General features: G+C 29.4%; 3 protein-coding genes across 7 annotated transcripts; 2 read left to right on the top strand and 1 right to left on the bottom strand.

Moving 5' to 3' along the window:
• Nucleotides 1–46: 46 nt before the first annotated feature.
• LOC124426393 (E3 ubiquitin-protein ligase hyd) lies at nucleotides 47–13,265 on the bottom strand. 3 transcript variants are annotated; one of them, XM_046968038.1, is made up of 27 exons: nucleotides 12,865–13,265; nucleotides 11,427–11,627; nucleotides 11,006–11,327; nucleotides 10,723–10,931; nucleotides 10,488–10,651; nucleotides 10,180–10,379; nucleotides 9,825–10,093; nucleotides 9,566–9,720; nucleotides 8,079–9,452; nucleotides 7,326–8,009; nucleotides 6,927–7,162; nucleotides 6,647–6,813; nucleotides 6,229–6,560; nucleotides 5,749–6,157; nucleotides 5,328–5,676; nucleotides 4,835–5,174; nucleotides 4,366–4,598; nucleotides 3,797–4,297; nucleotides 3,504–3,680; nucleotides 3,052–3,423; nucleotides 2,687–2,872; nucleotides 2,212–2,334; nucleotides 1,927–2,136; nucleotides 1,458–1,816; nucleotides 1,154–1,360; nucleotides 669–1,047; nucleotides 47–508 (listed from the first exon to the last, which is right to left on the bottom strand). In XM_046968038.1, the coding sequence occupies exons 1-27, from the start codon at nucleotides 12,924–12,926 to the stop codon at nucleotides 296–298; spliced, it is 8,433 nt and encodes a 2,810-aa protein (XP_046823994.1). In that variant the 5' UTR covers nucleotides 12,927–13,265; the 3' UTR covers nucleotides 47–295. The 3 variants fall into 3 exon arrangements, with proteins under 3 accessions (XP_046823994.1, XP_046823993.1, XP_046823995.1); XM_046968037.1 differs by having other exon boundaries at nucleotides 7,326–9,452; XM_046968039.1 differs by having other exon boundaries at nucleotides 4,940–5,174; nucleotides 7,326–9,452.
• A 1,185-nt stretch (nucleotides 13,266–14,450) lies between these two features.
• LOC124425996 (zinc finger protein 706-like) lies at nucleotides 14,451–16,679 on the top strand. 3 transcript variants are annotated; one of them, XM_046967184.1, is made up of 5 exons: nucleotides 14,451–14,592; nucleotides 14,945–15,048; nucleotides 15,268–15,301; nucleotides 15,464–15,608; nucleotides 15,747–16,679. In XM_046967184.1, the coding sequence occupies exons 4-5, from the start codon at nucleotides 15,465–15,467 to the stop codon at nucleotides 15,834–15,836; spliced, it is 234 nt and encodes a 77-aa protein (XP_046823140.1). In that variant the 5' UTR covers nucleotides 14,451–14,592; nucleotides 14,945–15,048; nucleotides 15,268–15,301; nucleotide 15,464; the 3' UTR covers nucleotides 15,837–16,679. The 3 variants fall into 3 exon arrangements, with proteins under 3 accessions (XP_046823140.1, XP_046823141.1, XP_046823139.1); XM_046967185.1 differs by lacking the exon at nucleotides 15,268–15,301; XM_046967183.1 differs by lacking the exon at nucleotides 14,451–14,592 and having other exon boundaries at nucleotides 14,782–15,048.
• Nucleotides 16,680–17,644: 965 nt separating this feature from the next.
• On the top strand, nucleotides 17,645–21,352 carry LOC124425994 (glycine N-methyltransferase). The gene is made up of 5 exons (XM_046967182.1): nucleotides 17,645–17,815; nucleotides 19,117–19,483; nucleotides 20,154–20,289; nucleotides 20,390–20,510; nucleotides 20,609–21,352. Exons 2-5 carry the CDS (start codon nucleotides 19,150–19,152, stop codon nucleotides 20,894–20,896), a joined length of 879 nt encoding a protein of 292 aa, XP_046823138.1. The 5' UTR covers nucleotides 17,645–17,815; nucleotides 19,117–19,149; the 3' UTR covers nucleotides 20,897–21,352.
• Nucleotides 21,353–26,186: the final 4,834 nt, after the last annotated feature.

The raw sequence follows: 26,186 nt of genomic DNA, 5'->3' as shown, positions 1-26,186 counted from the left end.
TAATACTTCTTTGAAAATACAGGTTACTTGATTGATTAGCACAACATAATTTTGGGAAAGTTTATTGGACCACTATAAAGACTAAATATGACACTTTAACATAAATCCTTATCAAGACGAAGACCACTTTATGATAAGGGAAATCATAATTCATAATTACACCTTATAAATTTATAAATGTTATAAATTTTTCTATGAAAGAAAGAAAAACAACACATAACCATTTTCTTATGTCAATATCATTAATGCGACTTTTTCTCTTGGAGCAAGTGTGAATGATGATCACTTGATAAATTCATACAAATCCGAAGTTCTTTGTTTTAATAGCAAGAAGTAGCTTATGCCGTAAAACATGACGAGAGCTGTACAATGGAACGTATAGGCGAGAAATACATGTATTTGCAGTTGGTAGATGAGCATCGTCGGCTGGTCGAATCGTAACACTTGGCATTGGTTGAAAACCATCTTCGCTCGCTGGTAATGCAGGAGACCCTGTCCAAAAATATACCTGAAAAAGATATGAATTAAAAAATAAAAAATAGACGTCTAAATTTCAAAAGACATAATTGAAAAAATAAATAATGTTATTTCTGTTTGTTTCTTGAACAATTCGATATTTATATAAATTTTATGTGCACGTAGCACATAATATCAGAGAAAATGATTACCAAGTCCTGCCGTTCGACATGTGACATTTTTTCAACAATGGACCATAACCATCGCTTAAACTTTACTAATTTTTCCGTTGCTTCTCCAGATTCATCGTTAAACGATGTGTATGATATCAAAACTGACACGTTAATGTCACCAACTCCATTTAAAAGCAGTCTTAAATCTTCGGATGTTAAACCATCCAATGCTCCCTCTGGTAAAACATCAAATACTCCTTCTCGCATTGCATGCAAGGCCTTCTCTTGTACCTTTATCATACGGACTTCCGCATATTTTCGTACATAATCATATACATTATTTGCTGTAACTTCTACGTCCCGACCACTTGATATAAGTTCAATCGAGCCACCACCTTCTTCAGGACATAAATCAATGCTAAAAGTAGGGAGGGAGGGGGAGAAAAAAGAAGATTAAATTACATCGATGCATAGACAATATTTCAAAGAAGATATCTCCTTTTTTTATGTATATATTTATTTACCTAAAAGTAAGATCCAATGCGGAGAATAAACTGTTGCTGTCTTTAGTTTCAGCATCGATAACGAGTTGTCTCAAACTTTCATAAATTACAGAATCAAAAAATGCAAGATCATGGAAACGTATCGGCCTTGCTAAAATATATTTAATAACGTGACGATTTAAAAATATTGGACACAACTCGTTTTGTAATAGACATAAGCCTATCAACCTATTAAACAAAAATAAAAAGAAAATCAAGCGATTAATATTAGATACATTTTAAATTATTATTAATTATGAAGATAAATGTTTTCTAGATAACTTACCTGCCAACATTCCTAAAAGCATTTAATCGTTCATAACTGGCTCTACCTTGTCTAGGTGTATAAAAGCCTCTTTTATCAGGTGAATAGAAAAGAGGAGCGTTATCGTCTCCATCATCCATGATATTATTCTCTATCTTTTTCTTATTAGCTGCACAACGTTCGGTTAAACTGAATACATCAAGATCTAAAAGTGCTTCGCTAGTTAAGTCTTGGTTATGGCTATGAATTAACTCAAATGCTTCTTCTACTTTTTGTCTTAAAGCATCTTCTGAAGCGAGGAGCATCAATAATTGTGCAGGAGATAATTCAAGTAGCATTCCAGTTATTTTTTCTGCTAATGCAGGCCGTAATGCATGTACCTAAATAAAAAAGAAAAAAAAAGAAAAGAAAAAAAAAAGAAAGAGACAGAGAGAAGGAAAAAAAGAAAATATATTTTTTTCCTTATCTTGTTTTTAAGAAGGATGCTTACTTTAGGATATAATCTATCACCAAGTTGTTGTTGATGCATTGTCAAATGATCATTGTTTGGATGACTGGCTGGTAAAGGATGTGTATTGGATGATGAACTACCAGATCCAGATGCATTATTTCCTTCCACAGAACTTGAAGGATGAAAGGAACGAGCTTCGAAGGATAATGCTTTACGTGTTTCACGACATTTTCCGGAGGATCTAGGATTCTTAAGTAAAATTTAAAATTATGAAGAAATATTCGTCATAACCTCATAGATCCCGTTTAATATAGAATGACCTACCTGTCTTCTAAGATCACGATCGCGATCTCTGCTTTTTAATTTTTGTAAAACGTTATATTGTGTGTATTTAGACCCAACCTGTGCTGCTTCAAGATTTGGAAGTTTCTCATTTGCAAGTAATGCCTAAAGATAACGAAAAATCGGATTATTTCTCTGAGACGAGTAGGATATTGTAAATACGATGACTTTCGATATTTATGCATACATTTTAATAGATAAAAAAAGAAACAAAAAAAAAAAAAAAAAAAAGAAGATATTTTAAAAATAAATCATGAATTTTGGTATGCATCTATTTGAATAAATACATCATATTTACAATCTCCCACTCGTCTTCATTATTAAAACTGTACTTGTGTAATTCTTAAATAAAATTGATTGACAGTAACATTAAATATTACGAGAAAAATATAACATATATTAATATACATTTTAAATAATTCCTCATATTACAATCTTAATAAATATTATCACAAACCTCGGCTATTGCAGTATAAAAACTTCTAGCAACACCTGAACCTTCACCTGGCTCATCTTTAAATGTTACTTTTACTCGATTTACTGCCAAAGGTGGAGCATTAGAAGTTCTTTTGTTATATAAATTATATTGTGTGTTTAATTCTTTCATCGTTTGCACCAATAATTGAGTTCTATCACGTTCAATCTATAAAAATTATGAAATATTCATATTATAAAATATTCAATTACTAGTAATTGTTATATTCACATGATACTTATATTTATTTATTACTATATTTATACCACGAGTAAATATGTAGTATCGTATGATATATAAAACTGTGATATAGATTATTACATATTTTATATGATCAATAATATTACCTTTGACAAGGTAATATCTTTTTGTTGGGAATTTCTTAGCTTTTCCATATTTCTACGGAATTTAGCTTCCTTTACAGAGAAACCACCAAGTTCGGATACAACTGATCCTGCTTCTAGACCAACATCTTCCATAAAAACTCGACCAAATAAATCCAATGATAATCTCCATCGTCCTAATAGAATATTATGTGAAATATTTGTCCCAATAGTTGATATAGTTCTAGCAGATTCCACTGGACTTGTTTCTACTGTTTCATGTGCAGAAATTTCATGACTAGTTACAGCTGGATCAACTTCTTCAGAAACGTTCTGATTTTCAACCGTTGGAACAACCAATACTTCAGGAGCAGTAGCTTTGTTCAGGTTTGTTTCCTTTGTGAAATGAAAATTAATGATAAATATATAGCTGAATGAGAAAGTAATAAATTGTGTTAATGAAACGAATTACTTACGGATATAGTTCCAGCTCTAACTATAACACTTCTATTTGTTTTACATACATCTTTACCCTTACTATTTCCAGAGTCATTTTGATTATTGGTAGATACTATTATAGGAGCTCTGTCTATTTGTTCTGTTACCATAGGTGTTGGACCTTCATATACATGATGATATGATTTAGGCTTTTCCTGAAATAGATAATAATTTATTTATGATCAATATATATATATATAAATAAATAAATAAATAAATAAATAAATAAATATATATATATATAAATGATGAGGATAGCGTAAAATATTACAACAAATTTTGTAGATCCTGAATCTCCGGCAGAAGCAGAAGGTCGTCTTACTTCTGAAGGAACAAATGTAGCTCCAGGAATGATTTGACTGAATGTAGGAGATGACAAATTATTTTGATTGTCAGCACCACGTGCGGAGAGACCGAGCCTTGTAGGCAAACCTGCTAATGGATTTTGGTTGGCAGCGCCTGTCGGCTGTCGTGGGATGCCAAAGAGATCCTCACGCCTTGAATGTGGCTGCAATAAATGCGGCTGATCAGCTAATGGTAATGCTTCGCTCATAACTGTGTCAAATGGATCGAGAGGCGGACAACCAAGGCATAAGGTAGAATCTGATCTTTGAAAGAAAGGATGTTTTCTTCCTTTAGGTGTAGAATTACTGTTATTTCCAGACCCGCATATGGGAACTTGAAGTAAATCTGGGTAGTCCACAGAATCGGTTTCTAATGCAGTAGGTGCTGGAGAATTATATTCCTCTCCTTCATCATTATCATTTTCATCCTAAGGAAAAAAATAAAGAAAATTGATGCAAGATAAAATAATATTACAAGATAAAATAGTTTACTAACTTGATCATTCCATGTTGAATAATTGGATGACTCTTTTTGCGCTTCGCCTCTTGATGTTAATGGTTCAGAAAGACAACGCATGTAATACACAAGAGCATCGAATACATATGCAACGTGTCTTAACGCGGAAACGTCTAAAACTGGTAAACTGTCTCTGTGTTCTCCATTATGAGCACGCATCAAAGATAAACAGTAAGACAAAAACTCTCGCCTAGCAGAATGCAAATCACCACCTGTAAACAAAATATAATTATTCGTTTCTCTTACCACGAAAAGCGTCATTACTTTTCTTTTTAGGAATCCAGTTTGTACTTAAAAATTAATCGTGCTCCTAGCTTCGGTGGTTAAGCTGGCAGTTTAATGTGAATAAAATAGAAAGTTATTAAATCAACTGAACATTTAGCTATATTACGAAAAATTCAAAACTGCACAAATATAGAAAGCAATAGGAACATATCTTCACACAAACCTTCACGTTCTCTGCTATTCCTAGCAGGTTCACTAACACCAGCAAAACCAACAGTAAGTCTTGTCGAAGCTTGAGGAGCAGAAATATTGGAGCTTGTTGCAATACCACTGCGTTGGTTTCGACTCGCATTTCCTTGTAATGTCAAAGAGAGAGCTGCTGAACTCAATAACCCAGTGAAATTACCGCCAGAAAGTGAAGGAGCATTATTAAGTGGATGTTCAGGATGTGTCGGATCAGCGCTACGCGTCAAAGACACGCCAAACCTTAATTGTGCTTCGGTAGCATCCATAACTGTTAAAAGCCAATCCCATGTAGGTTTCAAATGTGCTTCTAAATATAACTGCAAATGCAAGAAAAAAAAAAAAAAAAAAAAAAAAAAAGAAAAGAAAAACCATTTAGCTTCGTAATTAAATTAATTAAATTAATCAAATTAGCTTCGTAATAAAATTAAGACTACTTAAGAAATATCCATGAGAATAGTAAAATTAAACACCTGTAAGTTCAATGCATCTTGAAAGGTAATTTCCATTAATCGTGGTAAAGTAGGAGCCAACGTTTTGTAATCTTGCATCATAACTAATAGATCGGCAATCTGTCGAATTACAATTCCAAAAGCTCGTGCCAAACAACTTGCAGTGGTTCCCATAGTTATAGGTTCTTGTGCAGCTGCAACGGCAGATGTAGCAGTGGTACGTCTCAGAGATACGGGATCGATAAAAACCAAATTACTGCCGCCCGTCACTCGTAAGCCTGCAGTACGCGTACTTGACTCACGATTACGAATAGCCCATTGCATAGAAACTGGTGCCAAATTGTTGCGATGTAAATGGCCAGATGATCCACTGAAATATTCTCATTAAATAATTTATATATTATAAATGTATATTACAAAATTAATATAAAATATATTATACCTTCTACGTTCCAATTGTTCATCTCCAATTTGAAAATCTTCATTATCTTGTTCGTCTGTTTCACCTGCTTCACTTTCATCATCTTCCTGTTGACTGGATTCACCAGACTCATCTTCGGGAAACAGTAATATTGATCCCATACCACCATCTGAACCTGCAGTAGCTCCAGTTTGAACACTTCTTTGAGCCGATGCAGCATCTTGATTACTGTGATTATCGTCTGAATCCGATTCAGTTTCGGCTTCAGCTAAAAGATCTAATTCTGTATCAGATTCTCCATCTCCTGCCTGTTCTTCCCCAACACCACCTGCATTGCTATCAACTTCACCAAGTGGTTGACCAGCAACAGTACCAGAAACACCTGATTCGTCGTGTTCACTTATATCTCCATCTATATCCATAGGGACATCTTTAAAAAAAAAAAAAAAAAGCATACGATTATGAGTATTTTAATTATAATTATCATTATACGATTATTACCTTCTCCACCTTCAACTTCATCCATTGCAGAAACATCTCTAGCAATAGTTATATTATTATTTACTTGTTGCGTTTGTAACCCACCATCTAAAGTTTGAGAACTAACTCCACTATGAGGTATTAATGGTTCTATAGAAAACAATTCTTCAGATCCATTTATTACTTCCACAGCAGAACTTGTTAACGTAAATGGTGCTGTTGGTCGTGCAACGCCTAATCGTACCGGGGCTATTAATGAATCTGCAGTTTCGCACAATTCTTCGACTGCCAATTTAATTAAAGCTTGAAAAACTTTGCGACATTTCATCAAAGGTTGAGAAGCTTGACTTGCACTGAACATTATATTTATATTATTATTATTTCAACGTGGAAATTATAGAATTATAATTAGATATAATTTTTTCGACGCAATTTATACCTTTTTCTTTTTGCTGTATTAGGTGCCATTTCGATAGTAAATATTACGAATATTCGAGCTACAGATCTTACAAATCGTCGAGCAACATTGTTTGCTTCTTCTTGACGTCCAGGTATAGAATCATTTTGCAACTCTCTTATAAGAGTAGTAAGCAAAGTATCAAGCATCTAAATAATATATAATAATATTTTAAGAATTGCTATTTGTATTTCTTTATACAAAAATTCTATATTAAATTAGAAATATACAAATAGTAATAGATAAATGAATAGAAAATTACCTCTGTGCTGCATTTAACAAGTAACAGATGGGTGAATTTATCTAATAATGCGGTACCACTTTGGCGACATAATTGTCCTTGATCTCCAAATAACTGTTCATTACCATTTTCAGAGACCCCTGACATAATCATACATTGAACTGCTGACCAGTCATTTAGTAATCTTTCCAAAGCATTTCGACTAAAACGAGGTGGCTCTAAATCATGATCTGGCATATCAGAATCAGCACCTAATCCTGTTCAGAAATATTGTTATTATCTTGTAAATATTATATCTATATCTATATCTATATCTATATCTATATATATATATATATATATATATATATATATATATATATATATATCATTTATTTATGTTTATATATTTATATTTATAAAAATAAAAATATAGTATACCATCTGATGATGGTGCTTTACGACTCGCAGATGTCGATCGAGGTCGAGTTGCTGGTCTAAATTGGCGCTGTTCTATGAATTGCCTTCCTACTGTCTGGGCCAAAAATAATAAAATGCATTCTCCTCGTGAATTGATTTTTGTTGCAAGATCAGTGTTAACTACAAGTCGGCACAAAAGATCATAACGTGCAACTTGATAACCAGCGATAAGAGCACGACATTTACATTTTTCCCAACAATCGCAGTATGCTGTTGGTGATGTCCTTTTAAGTTTGCAATCATGTCCTCTATGGCAAACACGAGCACATTCGGTGCAACAACATAACGATCCTGTTAAACCGCAGGTTCTACATTCAAATATGTCCTGATTGATATGATCTGCGCCTGTCCAGGTAAAGCTGCAAGTATCATTACAGCAAGTCACGAATAAAGGAGATAAATCTGGATTAGCATCAGGAGGTAGAATCATTGCTGAACATTCTTTGGAATCTCTACCAACTTTTTGAATAGTATCTAATAAAATTAAAGCTGCATGATATGCACGAACAGATACTGCAAGCATTAATGGCGTTTGTCCTTGAGCATCCTTTGCTGTAAGTAATTCTTTCAAGTAAGGAGCTAATACATTACTTTCGCACATGTACTTCAGTATTAGCAGCGCGTTATTCCTTCTTTCAACGGAATCTACAATATACGTATTATTGGATGCTGCTCCTATATTAGGTTTATTCATCATAGAAATACTAGCAGCACCTATGCTAAGCAAACTGTCTTCTTCTCCAGATGTATTGTCGAATGCCTCAGGTGGCCAACTCAAAGTTGGTATTGGTTCTTCAATAGGAGCTGAGGTACCATCTACTGCATTTGAGACCAATGCATATCCAATATCTTTATCGCTTTTCTTATTAGAAGTTGGTGCACACATAGTAACACAAGCATGAAGGATATTTCGATTACCATCACAACGTTCTAAGACTATCGATTGTATTTGTGTCACATTACCCTTAAGATCTTGTTCCAAATTACAAAATAATTGTTTTACGCTATCGTAATCGCATCTCAGTATACGTGACATTAGTAGAAGATTGTCAAATGCCAATGCAATCACTGCAACTTGATTTTTAAGATTTGTTGAATTAGAGCAACTTGGTATGGGAATAGTTGATGTTCCAATGCAAACTACTGGGAGTAAATCTAACCAATTTGGATCTCTAATGGCATCAGCACAATCTTTTGCTATTGGATAAATTGTATTGTTTCCATCTCTAAGTATCATAGAACATTCAATATTTTCCCCAGCACTTGTTAGATTAATATTTTGAGGTTGTAATCCCAAGAAAGCAGTAATATCCGAAGGAATATAACAATCTTGAACATATCTTCCTGTACTTAAATTATACACAACATAGCTCAACTTATTCCCACTTTTTAATATAGCATGAATGCCTTGTCCATCGGTTGCAATAGTTAAAAGATTATCACTCGAGCCTTCTACTATATTAACTCTTCTAGGAGTACGTTGGAAGCAATCGGGTGCTCTTGGATTCATCGATGATTTAATAACTTGCAATTCATCTTTTCTTAAAAGCCTACAGTCGGCTAATAATTTGATCAATTCTTCAGCCGTCAAATCTTTAAAATCAGATGTACTAAAATCTTTTTCTTTAGTCTCTTTTTCTTTTTCTTTCGAATCTTTTGAAAAGAATTTAACTGCTACATAGCAACCATCAACTTTAATGACCTTTCCAATAGGAACGGTTTTGACATCTTCTACAAAAACCACGTCTTTCAATTGCCAATCTTCTTCGTCTTTTCGTTCAGATTCTCCTTCATTTCGAGGCGTTAAACGTTTTTGTCTTTTATGACTCGTTGTGATGCTACCTGTGTCGCTACATGTGCTGGAAGCAGGCGATGGAGGTGGTGGCATATCGAGTCGATCAGCTGTTTCTTTATGATTTGACTTATTTATTGAAGTATTTCCATTTCCATTTGATTCGCGTTTATCAAAATTTGAATTAGGTAAATGTGATCCAGCTGGTAATATTTTAAATCTGCAAGTTGCATCTAAATTCCAAGCAGCTGATAATAGTTGTCCTACTTTTGGTACCCCATTGGCTATTGTAAATCCTATGGAAAAAAAAAAAAAAAAAAAAAAAAGAGCATATTTTGTAAAAACATATATGAAATTTCCTAGTATATTTTATCAACTCTATTATCAAAAAATATATTTAATAATTTACCTATTGCGCCAGGTTGATACATTGGACTGTTTTTCATGCAAACGTGTGTACCATAACTAATGTCATTTGATATCACTGTAGATGGTCTATGTTTGCGTGATTTTGCTTTATATTTTTCCCACAACTTTTTGCGCTGAGAAAATGGCAAAACTCCCCTATTTAAGGGGATAAAAAAAAAATTGATTAATTGTAGTTTCTCTTAATAAATTAAATGACTTTTGAATTAAACAATCAATAAAGAATATATAATACTACTAACCACCAATATAATGCGCCACTTTCAAGTTTTGCTACAGTATATAAAGCACATGTATGAAGTGATACAATTTTGTCCAATGTAAATTCAGTAAAAGCCTGTGCTGGATGTTCCAGGCGAGAAGCTACGTGTCCCAAAAGTTCGTCTAACCACGTAGCTACCTTGCCGCTTTCTGTACTAACAGAACAGCGTATTGCTGTTGCCGATATATTAACTATTTTTTCTGTCATCAATGCTAGTGGTATAGTTTTTGGATGATGAACATTTGGATTCTAAACTCAAAAAATTGTATTACCATAGTGTTTCATTTCCTTGCTTAAATTATAAAATGATATGTGTATACAAATATTATAGTCACCTCTAAATGCTTGTATGGTTCAGGATCGGACCATTTCCATTGATACAATTGTCCGGAAGTGGAAACAGCTATCAATTCGCTGTAAAGAGCAGCAATTTGAACAAAACGTGGAGCAGGTTCATTACTACGTTCATGCCACCATTCAAGTTCTTCTGATATCCACAAAGGGCTTTGAGAAGCTAACTCTTTTTTCTTGTTATCTAATAGAAATATATTAAATTATTTTTCTAGTTGGTACTTTCTTTAATACTAAAACGAAGAATATTGTAAAAATTAAAAACTATATATTCCGATAAAAATATATTTACCAGGATCTTTTTCCCAAGAATCTTTTAAAGCAGTTTCTAACCAACGTCGTGGTCCATAATATTGACGATCCCTCCATCTGCTAAAACTATCACGATCTCTATCACGTTCAGATGAACGTTCTCCTTCTCTGTCATTACCAAGTCTTCGCGAAGAACTTCCACGACTGAAAAATACGATACCTATTTTTTAATAACTATATATAAATTGAATTTGAGTTATAATAAAATTAATTACTGTCTTATGCCTGCATAACCAAACATATCCTCAGAAAACATAGAGTCTGCATCGATTATAACAGAATGTTCATTACTGAAGCCTCCATCTAATAAGGATATAAGATCTTCTGGTACATAACTATCTGCTGCATCATCAGCATCATCGCCTTCTTCATCATCTCGTGATAAAAGATTATTCACTGCTAAGTTCACATCTAAATTTGTACGCTATAAAAATATATTATATTTGTAATTTATATCACATTATAAGATAATTGATAATTATATTGTAAAATAATAACCTGTAATTCTCTGATAATTAAATTACGACTTTTTCCTTGTAGTACTACTTGAGCTTGAGATATCAAATCTTCTGGTACAAATGGAGCAGGAACTGAAGCAATAGGACGTGAGCTGTTACCACTTCCACTTCCCATGATCACTCCCGGAGGCCCTATTCTACCACTGCCACCGCTACTTCCACTATTACTACCACCTCGAATAGCAGAGCTGCTTCTCATGATCCTTGCTCTTGAACGAGAAATACCTGCTCTACTACCGCTTCCACTACTTCCACTACCGCTTGGAGCAGAATTAGAATTTCCAACATGATTTTTAGTTGTACTGAAATAATGTAACATACAGGTATCAGTTTCATCAGTGAAAAATTCAGTTTATTAAATATTTTAATTTTTCTTCAAATATAGAAGCAGCAATGCATACTTTCTGTTAGGTTCATTTTTACTTAAATCCAGTCGATCAGACAATACTGTAAATGCAACACGACATATTCTATTGTCCTCTGTGAGTAACGCTATATGAGTTGGCCCAACCACAATACGTTTTATGGAAACTTTTAATCCATTAAATGCAGGCAGTGTAACATATCCATACCTATTGATCTTTTCTGCAACTTCTTTCAACCTTAAATAGAAGATTAATTAATAAATTATAATATATGCTAATATTCAAATAATAAATAATAATCATTCTTAATTTATTTAAAAATAAAGTATTTTTTTTTTGTATAATATTAAATATTTTATATCATTAAAATATTTAAACCGTTTAACATTTTAGCAAAAATATTGTATTAAATGAAAATTTCATGAGAAATACAAAAATAATATACATTTGTTAATAATAACTGTAAAATATATATTGACAGAATTATTTATAATATATTCTAAAAAAAATGAATTTATAAAGATGATGGTATGATGTATCTTTTATTCAATTTTATAAATATGTATATATATATATATATATATATATATTATTTAGCAACATACATCATAATATTTTGCATATAACTAATTAGAAAAGAATATATAAAATAGTCAATAGAATTATAAATATGAGCATTATACAATAATATAATGTTCATGAAAATAATACATGCAGTAAATAATTTAGAATAATTAATTAATTTATATGAAGTATATATAATAATAAAAATAATTGTTGCTTTTATTTCATATATACTTTTGTATTTATATTAATAAATAAATATATGTCAAAACATTTACCTCCTATTAGAATGAAAAGAAAAGCAAAGAAGCATACAAATATAATATAATTTAATAGATTGTAATAAAAGTTATCAAAATCATTAGAAATTATGATGTAAGTTCATTAATAGTAATTTCTTGTAGAAATGTATTACAAATATATGTTATTAATATATTATAGAATTTGTCTATACTTCATGAATGCATTAGATTTTTATCTTTAGATTTTTTTTCTTTAAAAAATATGCTAGTTTTGTACAATCCATAATTGATATTGATATAAAATGAACTATGCTATTATGATTCATTTGGTAAAATATATATGACGTAGAATATAAATGAATCGAAATTGCGCAAAATTAAATTTGTAATGGTGATCATTAACGTATTGTTCAATTTTTCCTTAATGTCTTCTTATTAAATAGATTTAGAAAAATTCGAGAATCGAGACGAATAATTCTTTAAAAAGTAAATTAAGAAGGAAGTGTTTCGTTCGAGTAGATTAAAAAAAAAAAAACGAACTATAATGGTTACGACAGTTTGGTGACGCATGAATAAAAGAGGTAGTACGGATTAAATTCCATGATAGAATAGTCAGCAGACATTCTAAAAGATACATTAATGATAGCGTACGGAATGCGTCGGCTTACCTATCATTAAGTTGATCATCGGTACCCGGTAAAGGATGAACGACAAAATGTATCGAGGTCATTTTAGTTTATTATCGTACCCTTTTCTAGCCGAAATATATCTTAAAACTTGTATACACAGAATTTCACTACACCAGCGAAACGATGTTCTTCAGCCATGTTTCTGAAGGAAACATCCAGTTCTGTGTTCCTAAAAGTAATATGGCCGTACTCTCTTTTGATGTATTCTCAAATACACTGAAGATTATCTAATGCAATTACTTATGAAGAACCAACAAAGTATTTATTTTTTCTTTTTTATCCGAATGAAAAAAAAGGCCGTTTGTACTTGATGTAAATAATATCGTATAAGTTCCGCTCGGTGCGTATACGTCCGATGATTATGATGTTACAATGAGAAATGCACGATTACATCGATTTGACGTGACGTCACTCCGTAGAAAACACTAGAAAAACATGTTTGGTATCCGTTAAACCGAAAAACCTTTTTAATGTATGATTGACAATTATTCTTATCTCAAAAATTTCATTCATTTTATTGAATTATCAAAGTTATTTATAAAAACAAATAAATTTATTTTTGTTACTAGAAATAAAAAAAAACTTCGAAGAATAAAAATAATTCTTCTGTAAATAACTAATGAGAACAATGTGATAATAACTTAAATCATAATTTTATAAATATTCATTTAATAATAAAATATTAACTCTATCGTAAACAAAAACCTTTTATCAGAATTTATATAATAAACGGTTTATATCGTAAAAATACAAAATGTTCAAATAAGATTTTACTTTCCTTTTTGATATAATATGACATTTGCTATCGTAGAACAGTTCTCATTGGTTCATCATTTTTCGAGATACAAAAGAAACTAATCGTTTTCAATATATTTTACAATTGAAATTGAACATTTTTAATTCCATTCGAATTCATTTATACTCTGTATGAAAATAATATTCATCTTTAACAAATTTAATAAGTTTTAAGCGATCGATAACGATATTATTGTATGTAAATATTTTTCACTAACCAATCAGAGATGACTTATAATGAAATGAAGTCATTGATAGGTGGATTTTTGGGATTACAATCGATTACGATATGAGAGCGAATTTCTATGAATATTATTTTAAAAATATTATTCAAAGATGAAACTTTTCGATATAAAAAGATGATTCAAGAGAATATAATGAAGTATAACGAAAAAGAAAGAGAAAAATTCCTATAAAATTAATAAGACTTAATGCATAATACAAAAAAGTAAGACGTATACATGGAGAAAATAATAATTAACAATGAACGTGTCTGTGTATAGTTACGGGAAAAAAAAATTTTTAAATTGTATAAAAAATGAACATAAAAAAAAAAAAAAAAAAAAAAAAAAAGAAAAAAAAACAAAAAGAAAAAAATAACGATCTTATTATAATCAAAAGAAATTTCATATGAAATTATGCAGTAATAAGAGTTATAGGAGTGCATTGACCTCAGAATCGAATGGTTGATCCGTAGTTGATTGGTCACTTTTTAGCATGGTTTTACGCAGAAGCGAGTATAGGAGCGCATCTTATTGTATATCGCCAAATGAAATTCTATATGCTAAAGAGTTAAGCGAAATAATTCTTTTTTTTTTACAATGTTAACAATTTCATTTAATATCTAATAATAACAACGTCGAAAAGGATTTATAGTGTTAATGAAAGAAAAAGAAAGTCAAAAAGAAAAAGGTAAAGAGAGTGAGACAGAAATTGCGAATCATCTCTTCCGAGGTCTCTTTCTTAACACTTTGTAGCGCATCCGCGTTTCACGATTCTCTGGATTATTTTACGTTTGTGTACGTATATATATATATATATATATATATATATATATATATATATATGTATGTATGTATATATATATATATACACATATCTACGTACTCGGTTTCTCTGCGAGACCATCGGATAACGTGTACACTTTCAAAGAGAGCTTTTAGAGTATTTCGAATAATTTTTCTTTCATTTCGATCATCTTCCAAATTTTTCTAAAAATAATTACGCTATACATAACGCATAAAAAAACAATTTCTTTTCAAAGGAGATCTCGAGATTTCTACCATTTGTTTTTCTTTAAGTCAAATAAATTTGACTTCATCAACGAAGAAAGGAATACATCCAATACGTTCATTTTAGTTCTGGCAAGTAAGTGATTATATTCGTTCAATCTGCTCTATAAAACATTTTTAGAAAGTTTCCTTGTTCTATGTATGAAATATCCTCTCATTGTTATATATTAAGATTAATAATACAATCGAAGATATAAATAAATATTAATACATTTTTATTATGGGAATGATTTGTAACAGAATATATTCGTATATGTAATTATACAGCTGGTATTTCAGTTATATATTTTTTTAGGTTGACTGCTCTTTTATTAAAGGTGTTTCAAAAGGTGTGCAGAAAAATAAGTTTTAATTGATTATTATAATTAATGAATAATAATTAGATAGCATGTTTTTCACATGCAAATTTGTATTTCTTTGATATAAGAAAATATATCAATGGTATTTATTCATAATAAATCTATATGTATATATATATTTTTTTTAAACAGAATGGCACGTGGACAACAAAAAATACAATCCCAAGCAAAAGCAGCAGAAAAAGCTGCTAAAGTAAAGAAACAACAAGGACATAGTGCGAATGAACAAAAAAAGGCAGCGCAAAAAGCATTAGTTCATGTATGTTCAGTTTGCAAGGTAAGAATATTTGGATGTATTTTTTTTTTTTTTTTTTTTTTTTTTTTTTTTTTTTTTTTTTTTTTTAATATATATTCTAGGTAAAAATTTTAACGTTGTAACTAAATGAAAATGATATTTTTATCATTATTTCGTTAGGCTCAGATGCCAGATCCAAAGACTTATAAGCAACATTTTGAAAACAAACATCCTAAAAACGAACTACCTGACGATTTGAAAAATATATGAGAGTAGGAATGCCTGCAATGGATCGCACATAAGGAGATTCAAAAAAAGAAGGAGAGAGAGGGAGAGAATAACTACAATTGAGTGATATAGTTTAAGATTCATCCAATATTAAAATAGTTTCAAAACAAAGAAATAAACAACACCCCATTAGTGTTTTTAAGAAACTGTTTCGCAGTTACAGAGATGAATTATTATGCACATTTTAAACATTTGCGCATAATTCATGATGTGCTTGTGGTAAATTTGATTTGTAAAAAAAACCTACATTATTCATAAAAATCATACCTTAATCACACTACTTTTTAATATAGCACGAATGCATCAAAATCTGTACATTGCTAAATAAATAATTTAATGACTTTAGTAAAATAATAATTTTGGAATATGTGACTTAATCTAATAGATTATAGAAGACGATCGATCATTTGTCTATTTTAAAATTAGAGATTGCATTTGGAATATAACAAAACAACATTACAACTTTTACAGATTTGTATAATCTGAAAGGATGATTATTAAATAGATTATTTAAACATTAAAATTTCGTTTAAGAAATATATTAAGTATGCTATTGAGTTTTTAATATTCATAAAATCATTACCACATCAAATAATATATTCTCAGATCATCCGCTTGTGTTGTTTCGTTGTGTTTATCTTGAAAGAATGTTAAACTATAAAAAAAAAACTGCCAATTTAGAGAGATTGTATCGATTATTATCGAAGCAAATACTATATAGTTGAAGTCCTTTCTATGTAGAACTTTGTCAATTTAAGGATAATTTCTTTTAAAATCACAATTTTAAAACTTTAACATGGATGAATTATATGTTAAAGAGAGAAGTAGAAAATTGTACTTAAATTGTTAATGTTATAACATATGGGATACTTGATAATATATAAATATTTATATATATATATATATAGATCAAGTGAATTTAATTTGTCACATTGTATGCTTCATTTGCCCATGTGTGAATATATGAATGATCATCATTTAACATTAATTAAAATACAATATTCTTTTAGTATTACTCTGTAGAATTTACAGTAATACGTTGTACATTGACTTTTCAAAAATGATTTCTATAATTTTCAAGAGGCATACATTTCAAATATATTTATTTGTAATCTCTATTAAGTTTAACATTTGTATTGTGAATAAAGTTTAGAAATAAACTCTTATATGTATTCTATATTTTATTGCAAGTATATTATTTATATTACAATATCATATAGCTATATGTTTTATTTGATTGCCATAAGACATAAAGACATAAATATAAATAGGTTTTCTATATTATATATTTATCTGAAAAGTAAACATATTTTGTTGTGATAGAGACTGTACGATAGTTCGTCTTTCTATATAGAAATGTAATATCAAATGTGTAATTAATTTATTTAAAAATAAATTTTTGAATCTGTTTGTTTTAATAATGGTTAATATAAGTTATAAATATAAATAAGTTATAATTTTTAAAATTTTAAAATGGATGATGTCCTTCGATTAAAAATACGCATGTAAAATCAATTAATTTGTCGTTACATTTATACGATGCACGTTGATAAAGAAGCTTAATAATTCAAAGATATTTTTATGTAGAATTATTTTGAAAATTTACATTTTCATTTGGGAAAGAAAATTGATATTATTATGTTTACAAAAAAAAAAAAAGAAGAAAAAAAAATAGATTAAAATAAAAACACTTTATCGACTGTAAGATCGTTATAGTAAGAAAAGGAAAATATTACATCATGTTACGAAGAAATCGATCATTCGTGATTAACACGTACTCATTACACGCCACGCAAGACAGTCTCAATTTGTCCAGAGTATATATAAGTGTCTGATGAGCATTTGATTCTTCAGTTTTCATCTAGATTCAGTGAAGTTTTTACAAAATTCCTTCTTGCTTATCGTAATATCAATATCGGAAAGGAATAAACAAGTGTCGTATTTAACGAGAGCATATATAGGTACGAAATTCAAATGTTATAATATTAAAAAGATATTTTATATAATTTATTCTTTTCCTTTTTTCTTTTTTCTTTTTCTTTTCTTTCTCTCTCTCTCTCTCTCTCTCTCTCTCTCTCTCTCTCTCTCTCACTCTCTCTCTTTGTTTTTTTTAATCTCACCAAAAATCAATACTTTTTATTTTTAATATTAGTACTTATATTTTATAAAATAAATTCCAAAAATATCTCAATCAAATTAATCATTGATTCATCGTTAAATTAAACAATCAATTTATCGATAATTTGTATTCCTTAATAATGATCTATTGCTATGATATTTGCGAATATATTTATAAGATAATACGTGATTCAGATGTTTTTCAATCTTTTTCTTTTTTTCTTTCTTTTTTTTTTCGAATTTAAAAAGAATCCATTTGATATGATAAATAATATTTACGATACAATAATAAGTTGAAAAATATCTTATTCATTCACATAGTTAATTTACTATTAACTATAAGGCAAGAAATTATGAGATAATTAATATGAAAAGATAATCTTGAGGCACGTTACAAGTGGTTCTTAAACATAAGACATCTTTCGATAAATTCATACGGTTAATCCCAATCTATGACGATATCAAATCACATAGTGTTTCTAAATATTATCGAATACACCTGAATAGAATAATTTCTTTTCTCTCGAGTTAAGACCAATGAAGCATCGAATACACCTGAATAGAATAATTTCTTTTCTCTCGAGTTAAGACCAACAACACATCAATCGATTCAATCGATGATTTTTTTAAAACAATCGAATAATTTCTATGGAGTTAATGATCGATAGACAAAGCGCGGGCTATTTGAATTTAAAATTATAAGATAAAGGAAAATTTACATGTTATTATGTCTTGCGTATAGAGATATATGTGTTATATTGACGTAAGAAAACAAAAAAAAATAAAGAAAAAAAAAAAAAAAGAAAAAAGAAAGAAAGAAAAGAAAAAAAAAAAGAAATTCATTTGTGTTACACAGTAATAGGATAGAATTAAAAATGTAAATAAATTTTGTTATCGTCTCTTTGAACTTTTAGGTTATCGCTCGATAGAATGATTTTTTTTTTTTTTAATAGACGATCAACGAGTGAAAGTGAAATAGATACAGATATACATACATACATGCATACATATATATATATATATATATATATATAAAACACTCAGAGATATTTTATACAAACATACATATATATAGGGGGAGAGAGAGAGGGGGGGAGATAGTAAAAATTTCGTAAGAAAAACCGATCTTCTTTTTTTTTTTCAGTGATTTTTGAATATCAAATAACAAAGTACCGCGATGATGGACTCTGTTTTTTTAACACGTTCGCTCGGTACACCAGCGGAGGGTGTAAGAGATCAATATGCCGATGGAAAAGCTGCAAAAGTATGGGAGGTTTTCATCGGCGATAAAAATCAAAGGACACAAAATTATCGTGACTTTTTGGTGGGTCTCCTTAAGAAAAAAGGTTGCCATAGAATCTTAGATGTTGCCTGTGGTACAGGCGTGGATTCGGTGATGCTCCTTGAAGAAGGCTTCGAGGTCGTCAGCGTTGATGCTTCCGATAAAATGCTCAAGTATGCTCTCAAGTCCAGATGGGAGAGAAGAAAGGAACCGGCTTTTGATAATTGGGGTAAGAAAAGTTATCTTCGTTTAATTATTATTTATCGTTTGTAAATAATTTTTTTCTCCGTTCATTCGAATATCTCTTCTTTTTTATTTCTTTTTTATTTACTTATTTTTTTTTTTTTTTTTTTTTTTTTTTTTTTTTTTTTTGTAACATTACGTACGACGATAAGAAATTTTAGAAATGAAAAGAAAATTTAATTTTTCAAATGATATGAAAAAGGAAAATTGAAATCTGATGAAATTTCAATGGATCTCGTAATTGATTATTCGTCATGAAGATTTCATTATGAGATTATTGTGAAACGGATAGTATAAGATAGTATTTATTATCCGTTATTGTAATTAATGAAAATATTTCTATTATATCATATTTTCTTATCTACCGAGTAAATATGTATTAGTAAGAAAAGGGTCGGTATGTTATCGACGGAGGTTTAATCGTAATGCTCCTTATCGCAAACTACTCTTTCATCATTTTCTTTTTTTTTTTATAATAATTGTTATTAAATCTTCGATAACTCTATCTCTCTCTCTCTCTCTCTCTCTCTCTCTCTCTCTCTCTCTCTCTCTCTCTCTCTCTCTCTCTCCTGATTCGATAACAAATAATTTTCTTACTTTCTATCTTTTTGATTCGATTTATTTATTTATTTATTTTTTTTTTTTTTCTTTTTTAGTCATCGAAGAAGCAAATTGGTTGACATTATCGAAGGATATCAGTCATCTGATCGGTGATGGTTTTGATGCTGTTATTTGCCTTGGAAATAGTTTTGCACATATGCCTGACTCCTTTGGCGATCAAAGAGAGCAAAAGTAATATTAGCTGCATAAATAATTTCGTTAATTTAAATAAACATATAATATTTCTTTTGATAATAAATCTAATCATTTTTTTACCTCATTAATTATTTAGACAAGCCTTCGCTAACTTTGAACGTTGTGTCAAACCAGGCGGATTGTTTTTGATCGATCACAGAAATTACGATTATATTATACAAACGGGAAACACACCGCCAAAATGTATATACTATAACGTGAGTATCGTGATAGTAATATTTTTTACATATTAATAAATTATTATTAATAATAATAATAATAATAATAATAAAAATAATAATATACATTTTTTCAGAGTCGACATATGACTAATATAAAAACGTCAGTACTATTCATATCAGGCAAACCAGCAATCGTGACTTTGGATTATATGATCACTATCGATGAAAAAACAAACAAAAACAAATCGGAAAACGTTAATGAATTTAGGTTATCATATTATCCTCACAGATTGAACGTTTTTAGCGATATGCTTGCAGAAGCATTTAGATTTAAAGCAAAACATACGATATACGCTGATTTTAAGCCAATGGATATGGTAAAGAATCCTGGATTTTATATTCACGTGCTAGAAAAATATTAGTTAATTAATTGATCTCTTTAAGAGATTCACGAAAGGAAAGGAATTTCACGTCGATGTGTATTTTTCTAATACTTTTTCGACGATTCGCAGCATACGCCGTATTGCGAGAGATGGAATTTTTATTATAGGAGTTTACAACGATCTCTTAAGATACATACGTAATTAAAGATTAACGTATGCGAGTTATTCTCTTTTTTTCTTTTAACCGATTAAGAAATAAAAAGAAAATTGTAACTCGAAGAGTTCAAGGGGAAAAAAGAAAAAAAAAAGAAAAATAGTCTAGAACGATACCACCCATAAAATTATGTTACATTATACTACACGCTAAAGAAAAACTTCATATGATCGTCGAGATGTTATTATTCATTATCATTGTGATGATAATATAACATATACTTACTATATATTTACGGAGATGCGTGGTGGGTGTACGACGAATAAAATACTTGTTATCAATTTTGATCTTTTTTTATTATAAGTTCGAAAGCAGTATCTCATTGAGTATTCTAGCCAGGCTTTGTTCGATGCTACAATTTGATTTTTCAACGGTGTTTCGAGCGGTCATTGACGAGGATTGTTTTCAAGGACGAGCTCGCTCTGTATATCTTCAGCACCTTCAGTCTTACGGCGAATTGCTCATCCTGAAAGAGACTTTTCTCATAACACTTTTCTTTTCTTTTCTTTTCTGTTTTCATTTTCTCCTTTTACTTTCTCATTTTCATCATCCAGGGATGATTACTCGGCGTTTCGTTTCGATCGAAACGTCAGTTTTTTTTTCACTACTTTGTAAGAATAAAAGAAGATTAAAAAAAGAAAAAAACAAAGAAAAAACAAGAAACTGACTCGAATCTGTATTTATCAATCTCTCTCTCTCTCTCTCTCTCTCTCTCTCTCTCTCTCTCTCTCTCTCTCTCTCTCTTACTGTACTTCACTTTTTCTTCGATAAGAAAAATCATAGTTTCATTAAAAGAATCATAACATACTGTCGAAGCCTCGGAAATTCGCTCGTCAACGATCGCCACAATTGAAAATGGCCAAAATCGCTTGCGTGGGATCTTTCATTTCTTTTTTGTTCCTTTTTTTTCGTCTTTTTACTTTTTTATTTTTTTTTTTATTTTTTTTTTTATTTTTTCTTTTTTTTTCTTTTTAATTCTTTCCCCCGCATTTTTCTCTCGACTTCACAGATCGCACGATTAAATTCACAAAGTTTCATAAGAATCGTACCCCCGCATTCGGAGTGCGGTTTATCCATTGAAAGATATTTTTTTATTTTATTTTTATTTTATTTTGTTCTTTTTTTTTGTCTTTGTTCTTTTCTTCTTTCTTTATCAACGCAAGGATCAATTTTTAACGTCGAGTCGACATTTCGAGAAATGGAAAAGAGAATAATCGATCGACATCTACGCGTATTCCTCCTTCTCTCCTCTCCCCCCTTCCCCTCAGCTCTCCCTACTCACAGCTTCTAATCTAAAAAAGAAAAAGAAAAATACTTATGTCAGTGCATTGGCACTCCGCAATTGGGGGCTCGAATATTATTTCCTTTATATTTCGTTTACTTTCCTATCTTTCTCTTTCTTTCTTAATTTTCTTTTTCTTTCCTTTCTTTTTTTTTTTTTTTTATTTCTTTGGAAATGACAAGGATAAAATTTACAAGGCCGAGGGCTGATTACAGTGCAACGAACTGCCCATATAGAAAAATGGACGAAGTGGTAGTTATAGCAAAAATTCCCCCCTTCTAGTAGTAGTAGTATAGTGGTAATAGTAATAGTTAGTAGTAATAGTAGTAGTAGTAATAGTAGTAGTAATAGTAATAATAATAATAATAATAATAATAATAATAATAATAATAATAATATATATATATATATTTACGTATTATATATATATATATATATAATCTTTCTGTGATTTTTTTGTTGCTTTCTTTTTTAATTCCTTTCGATCAAACTACTGTTAGACTCTTGTGACCACTTTTGTTTTCCTCGAAAAATTCGATACATATTATTACATCACGGCTTCTTCGATCGTCGCGTTACGATCATTATCGTTTTCGTAAATTGTATATGAGAGTCTTCGATCGTCGTCAGTGTCTTACAGATAAAATTTGTGAACCCTCGCAAGACGAAGAAGACTATAACAATTAATTAATTAATTATATATGTATATATATATATATATATATATTTATATACATATAAGTTATATATAATTTTTAATAAATGTATTTATATAATAATAATAATAATAATAATAACAGTAATAATAATTAAATAATAATAATTCATTATATCACTAATTAATTAATTTTCATCGTCGTATTCGTCGTCTTTTTTTCTTTTTTATATGTGTATGTTTATGGTAACTGTAAGATTAACTTTAATTCGAAATGGCGTCTGTTAAACTCTCCTTTGCTTTTTTAAATTTAATGCAATACAAATTTGAACACACTTTGCGTTTTATATTCAACAAATTAATTCCTTTATCGAGATCGAAGGATACGAATTTCTTTTCTTTTCTTTTTTTTTTTTTTTTTAATTCGTATTGTTTTACTCTTCACTTTTTCCCCTTGGTGCTCGATTATTTTCTTTCGTCTTTGCTCATTGTTCTGTGAGGAAAAAAAGGAGGAAAAACTACGTACGAAGGTCGTTAACAAATAAAATCGGGAAGACACGAACGAACAAGAAGATTATTATTAACTTTCCTTACTCCTTTTCCTTCTTGATATCTTTTTTTTTTTTTTTTCAAAACGAGAACAGGACGTAAGAGACTTTGCGGCATTTTTTTTTCTCTTTTTTCCTTTTACATATGTATACGGGTACACGTCTTTGAAAAGTTCACGAGATGCTAATCAAAATGATTGGCAAATATTTTTAATATTTTTATTAATCATTCAAATATTTTTAACTGAATTAAATTTCAATTAATAAGATACCTTTGCTTCTCATATGAAATAAAAAGGGTTTTGGTCCATTATCCTCGATAGAGAAAATAAATAAATAAATGAAATAAAATAAAAGAATAAAATAGATTTCGTTATAATTACAGATAAATTTTTCGAGAACTTTTCAACGATCTTGTACTATTAAATTCGTTCGGATTCGACCGATCGGATCCATCGATTCCTCGAGATGTGAAGCAAGGATTTATGCGACAGAAATGATTTATGATAGACACGGCTTCGAACGAGATCCGATTAGACATCCAATCATTTCTCTTTCTTATTTTTATTTTACAAAGTGCTCGTTCGAACACACGAATCAATTCAGATCTGTCACTTTGAAATCCGATAGGAGGCGAGTTTGAAGAAATTATGAACGATTGATTCCGATCATGACGATTTCAAAGATATTATTGCTAGATAATAGATAAAAATTTGTTTCTTTTTTTTTTTTTCTAATCCTTCGCGCGTAACATCGACATAGAATATTTTTTTTTTATCGCCAGCGATTCGATCGTATTTCTTTTCATATCTTTTGTCTACAAACATGGATGCATACGTTCATTCATTCATATATATGCATGCATGCATGCATTCATTCCTTTATTCATTCATTCATTCATTCATTCATTCATTCATTCATTCATTCATACATACATACATACATACATACATACATACATACACATGTTCATATGTTTTATATTTTTTATCGACTTTCGTTGATCAACTCACATTACACTTCGAGGGTTTATTTTTCGACAGCCACAAAGTAATTAAACAAAAATAATTATAATGATGATCATGATGATGATGATAATGATAACAATAATAATAACAACAATAATGATAATAACAATAATAATAACAATAATAATAATACTGATAATAATAAATAATATTAATAATAATAAATAAATAGTAAGTATAATAATAATAATAACAGCAACAACAACATCGATAACAACAATAATAACAACAACAATAATTATAATAATAATAATAATAATAATAATAATAATAATAATAATAATAATAATAATAATAATAATAATAATGATGATAATGATAATAATAATAATTATATATATTTTTTATATCACTCGTTAACGCTCGATGATGCAGTATTCGCTTTAAAAGTAATATTGAATGGAATGTATATGTGTATGTGTATGTGTGTGTGTATTTCGAAAAAAATATTCACGAATAACAATTGTAAAAAATAATAAATTCAATAGCATTAGCCGTTTGTTATACAATATTATCAATACTCATTATTGATTCGACGGATATTCGTTCGTCTTTTTATTTATTTATTTATTTATATATTTTGTGTTTTCGAATTATTGCAATATTGCAATATTGCAAATATGAATTATTGCAAAATGGCTTGATATATATATAAACTCGTAATATCACATCCTTTTATTATTTCAACTTCAACCTCGATAACGATTAGCACTATTAATATTTGCCTTGTTTAAATGAAAATAAATTTTTTTTATTTGTTCATTGAGCAAATTTCGTGGAAAAATCATTGACCCTCTCTCCTTTTCTCTCTCTTTCTTGATAATTTTCTTTTTTAAAAGTTAACCCTCTATATCTCGAATTTTTTATCATATCTAAAATAATAAAATTTTCACACAGTGAAAGTCATAATATATTATTTAGATTATAAATAATTATAAGTGTGATTATAATATATTTATAATTTTTATACTTAAAAAAATATATGAACTACTTCGGACATGAAGTTATTATGTTAAAAAATAAGAGAATATTGTTTTTAAATTTGTTTCATGTACAAGATGATAAATATAAAATTTGAAAATTGGGGCCGGCGTGACCATCTGTATTAATCAATAATCGAGTTAGAAATTAATAATCGAAAACTTCTAAGATTGGATCGATCGTCTGGATAAATCATTCTGATTATCTCTATTATCGGATACGTTATATTTAATTAATAATTGAATTATTAATGATTGAATTATTAATTATTGAATTAATCAATAAAATTACAAACCGTTTATCTTTTAAGATCAAAATCAAAGTGTTCATCATTTTTTCAACCCGTTGACCGATATAAATCCTTTATCGGAGATTTTATATGTCATAACTCGATATATATATATATGATATTATAGAGGGTTAACAATATTAACGATGATAATAAATGTCTATTCGTTTTAATCAACAATAATGAATTTTAACGAATAAAATAAATGTAAATTATCTTCCTACCTTTTTTCTTTTCCTTTTTCTTTTTCATTTTTATCATTTCTTTTCCTTTTTTCGTTTTTTTTTCTTTTTTTTTTTTTTTTTTTCATTATATTCTATCATACTTCTACT

Source organism: Vespa crabro, chromosome 8 (assembly GCF_910589235.1).
Source record: "Vespa crabro chromosome 8, iyVesCrab1.2, whole genome shotgun sequence".
Classification (NCBI taxonomy): Eukaryota; Metazoa; Arthropoda; class Insecta; order Hymenoptera; family Vespidae; genus Vespa; species Vespa crabro.
The sequence above is the reverse complement of the archived record's forward strand: the minus strand, read 5'-3'. Positions and strand labels throughout refer to the sequence as shown.

What these genes read in the sequence shown, in the direction of transcription:
- LOC124426393 (XM_046968037.1), bottom strand. Translation starts at nt 12,926, where the DNA reads ATGACCTCGATACATTTTGTCGTTCATCCTTTACCGGGTACCGATGAT. An exon ending in TAAAGCACCATCATCAGATG is followed by an intron (nt 7,163 to 7,325) that starts GTATACTATATT and finishes ATTTCTGAACAG; the next exon opens with GATTAGGTGCTGATTCTGAT. An exon ending in TTAGAGCTGGAACTATATCC is followed by an intron (nt 3,424 to 3,503) that starts GTAAGTAATTCG and finishes CATTTCACAAAG; the next exon opens with GAAACAAACCTGAACAAAGC.
- LOC124425996 (XM_046967185.1), top strand. Translation starts at nt 15,465, where the DNA reads ATGGCACGTGGACAACAAAAAATACAATCCCAAGCAAAAGCAGCAGAA. An exon ending in ATGTATGTTCAGTTTGCAAG is followed by an intron (nt 15,609 to 15,746) that starts GTAAGAATATTT and finishes TTATTTCGTTAG; the next exon opens with GCTCAGATGCCAGATCCAAA.
- LOC124425994 (XM_046967182.1), top strand. Translation starts at nt 19,150, where the DNA reads ATGATGGACTCTGTTTTTTTAACACGTTCGCTCGGTACACCAGCGGAG. An exon ending in GGCGATCAAAGAGAGCAAAA is followed by an intron (nt 20,290 to 20,389) that starts GTAATATTAGCT and finishes TTAATTATTTAG; the next exon opens with ACAAGCCTTCGCTAACTTTG. An exon ending in CAAAATGTATATACTATAAC is followed by an intron (nt 20,511 to 20,608) that starts GTGAGTATCGTG and finishes ACATTTTTTCAG; the next exon opens with AGTCGACATATGACTAATAT.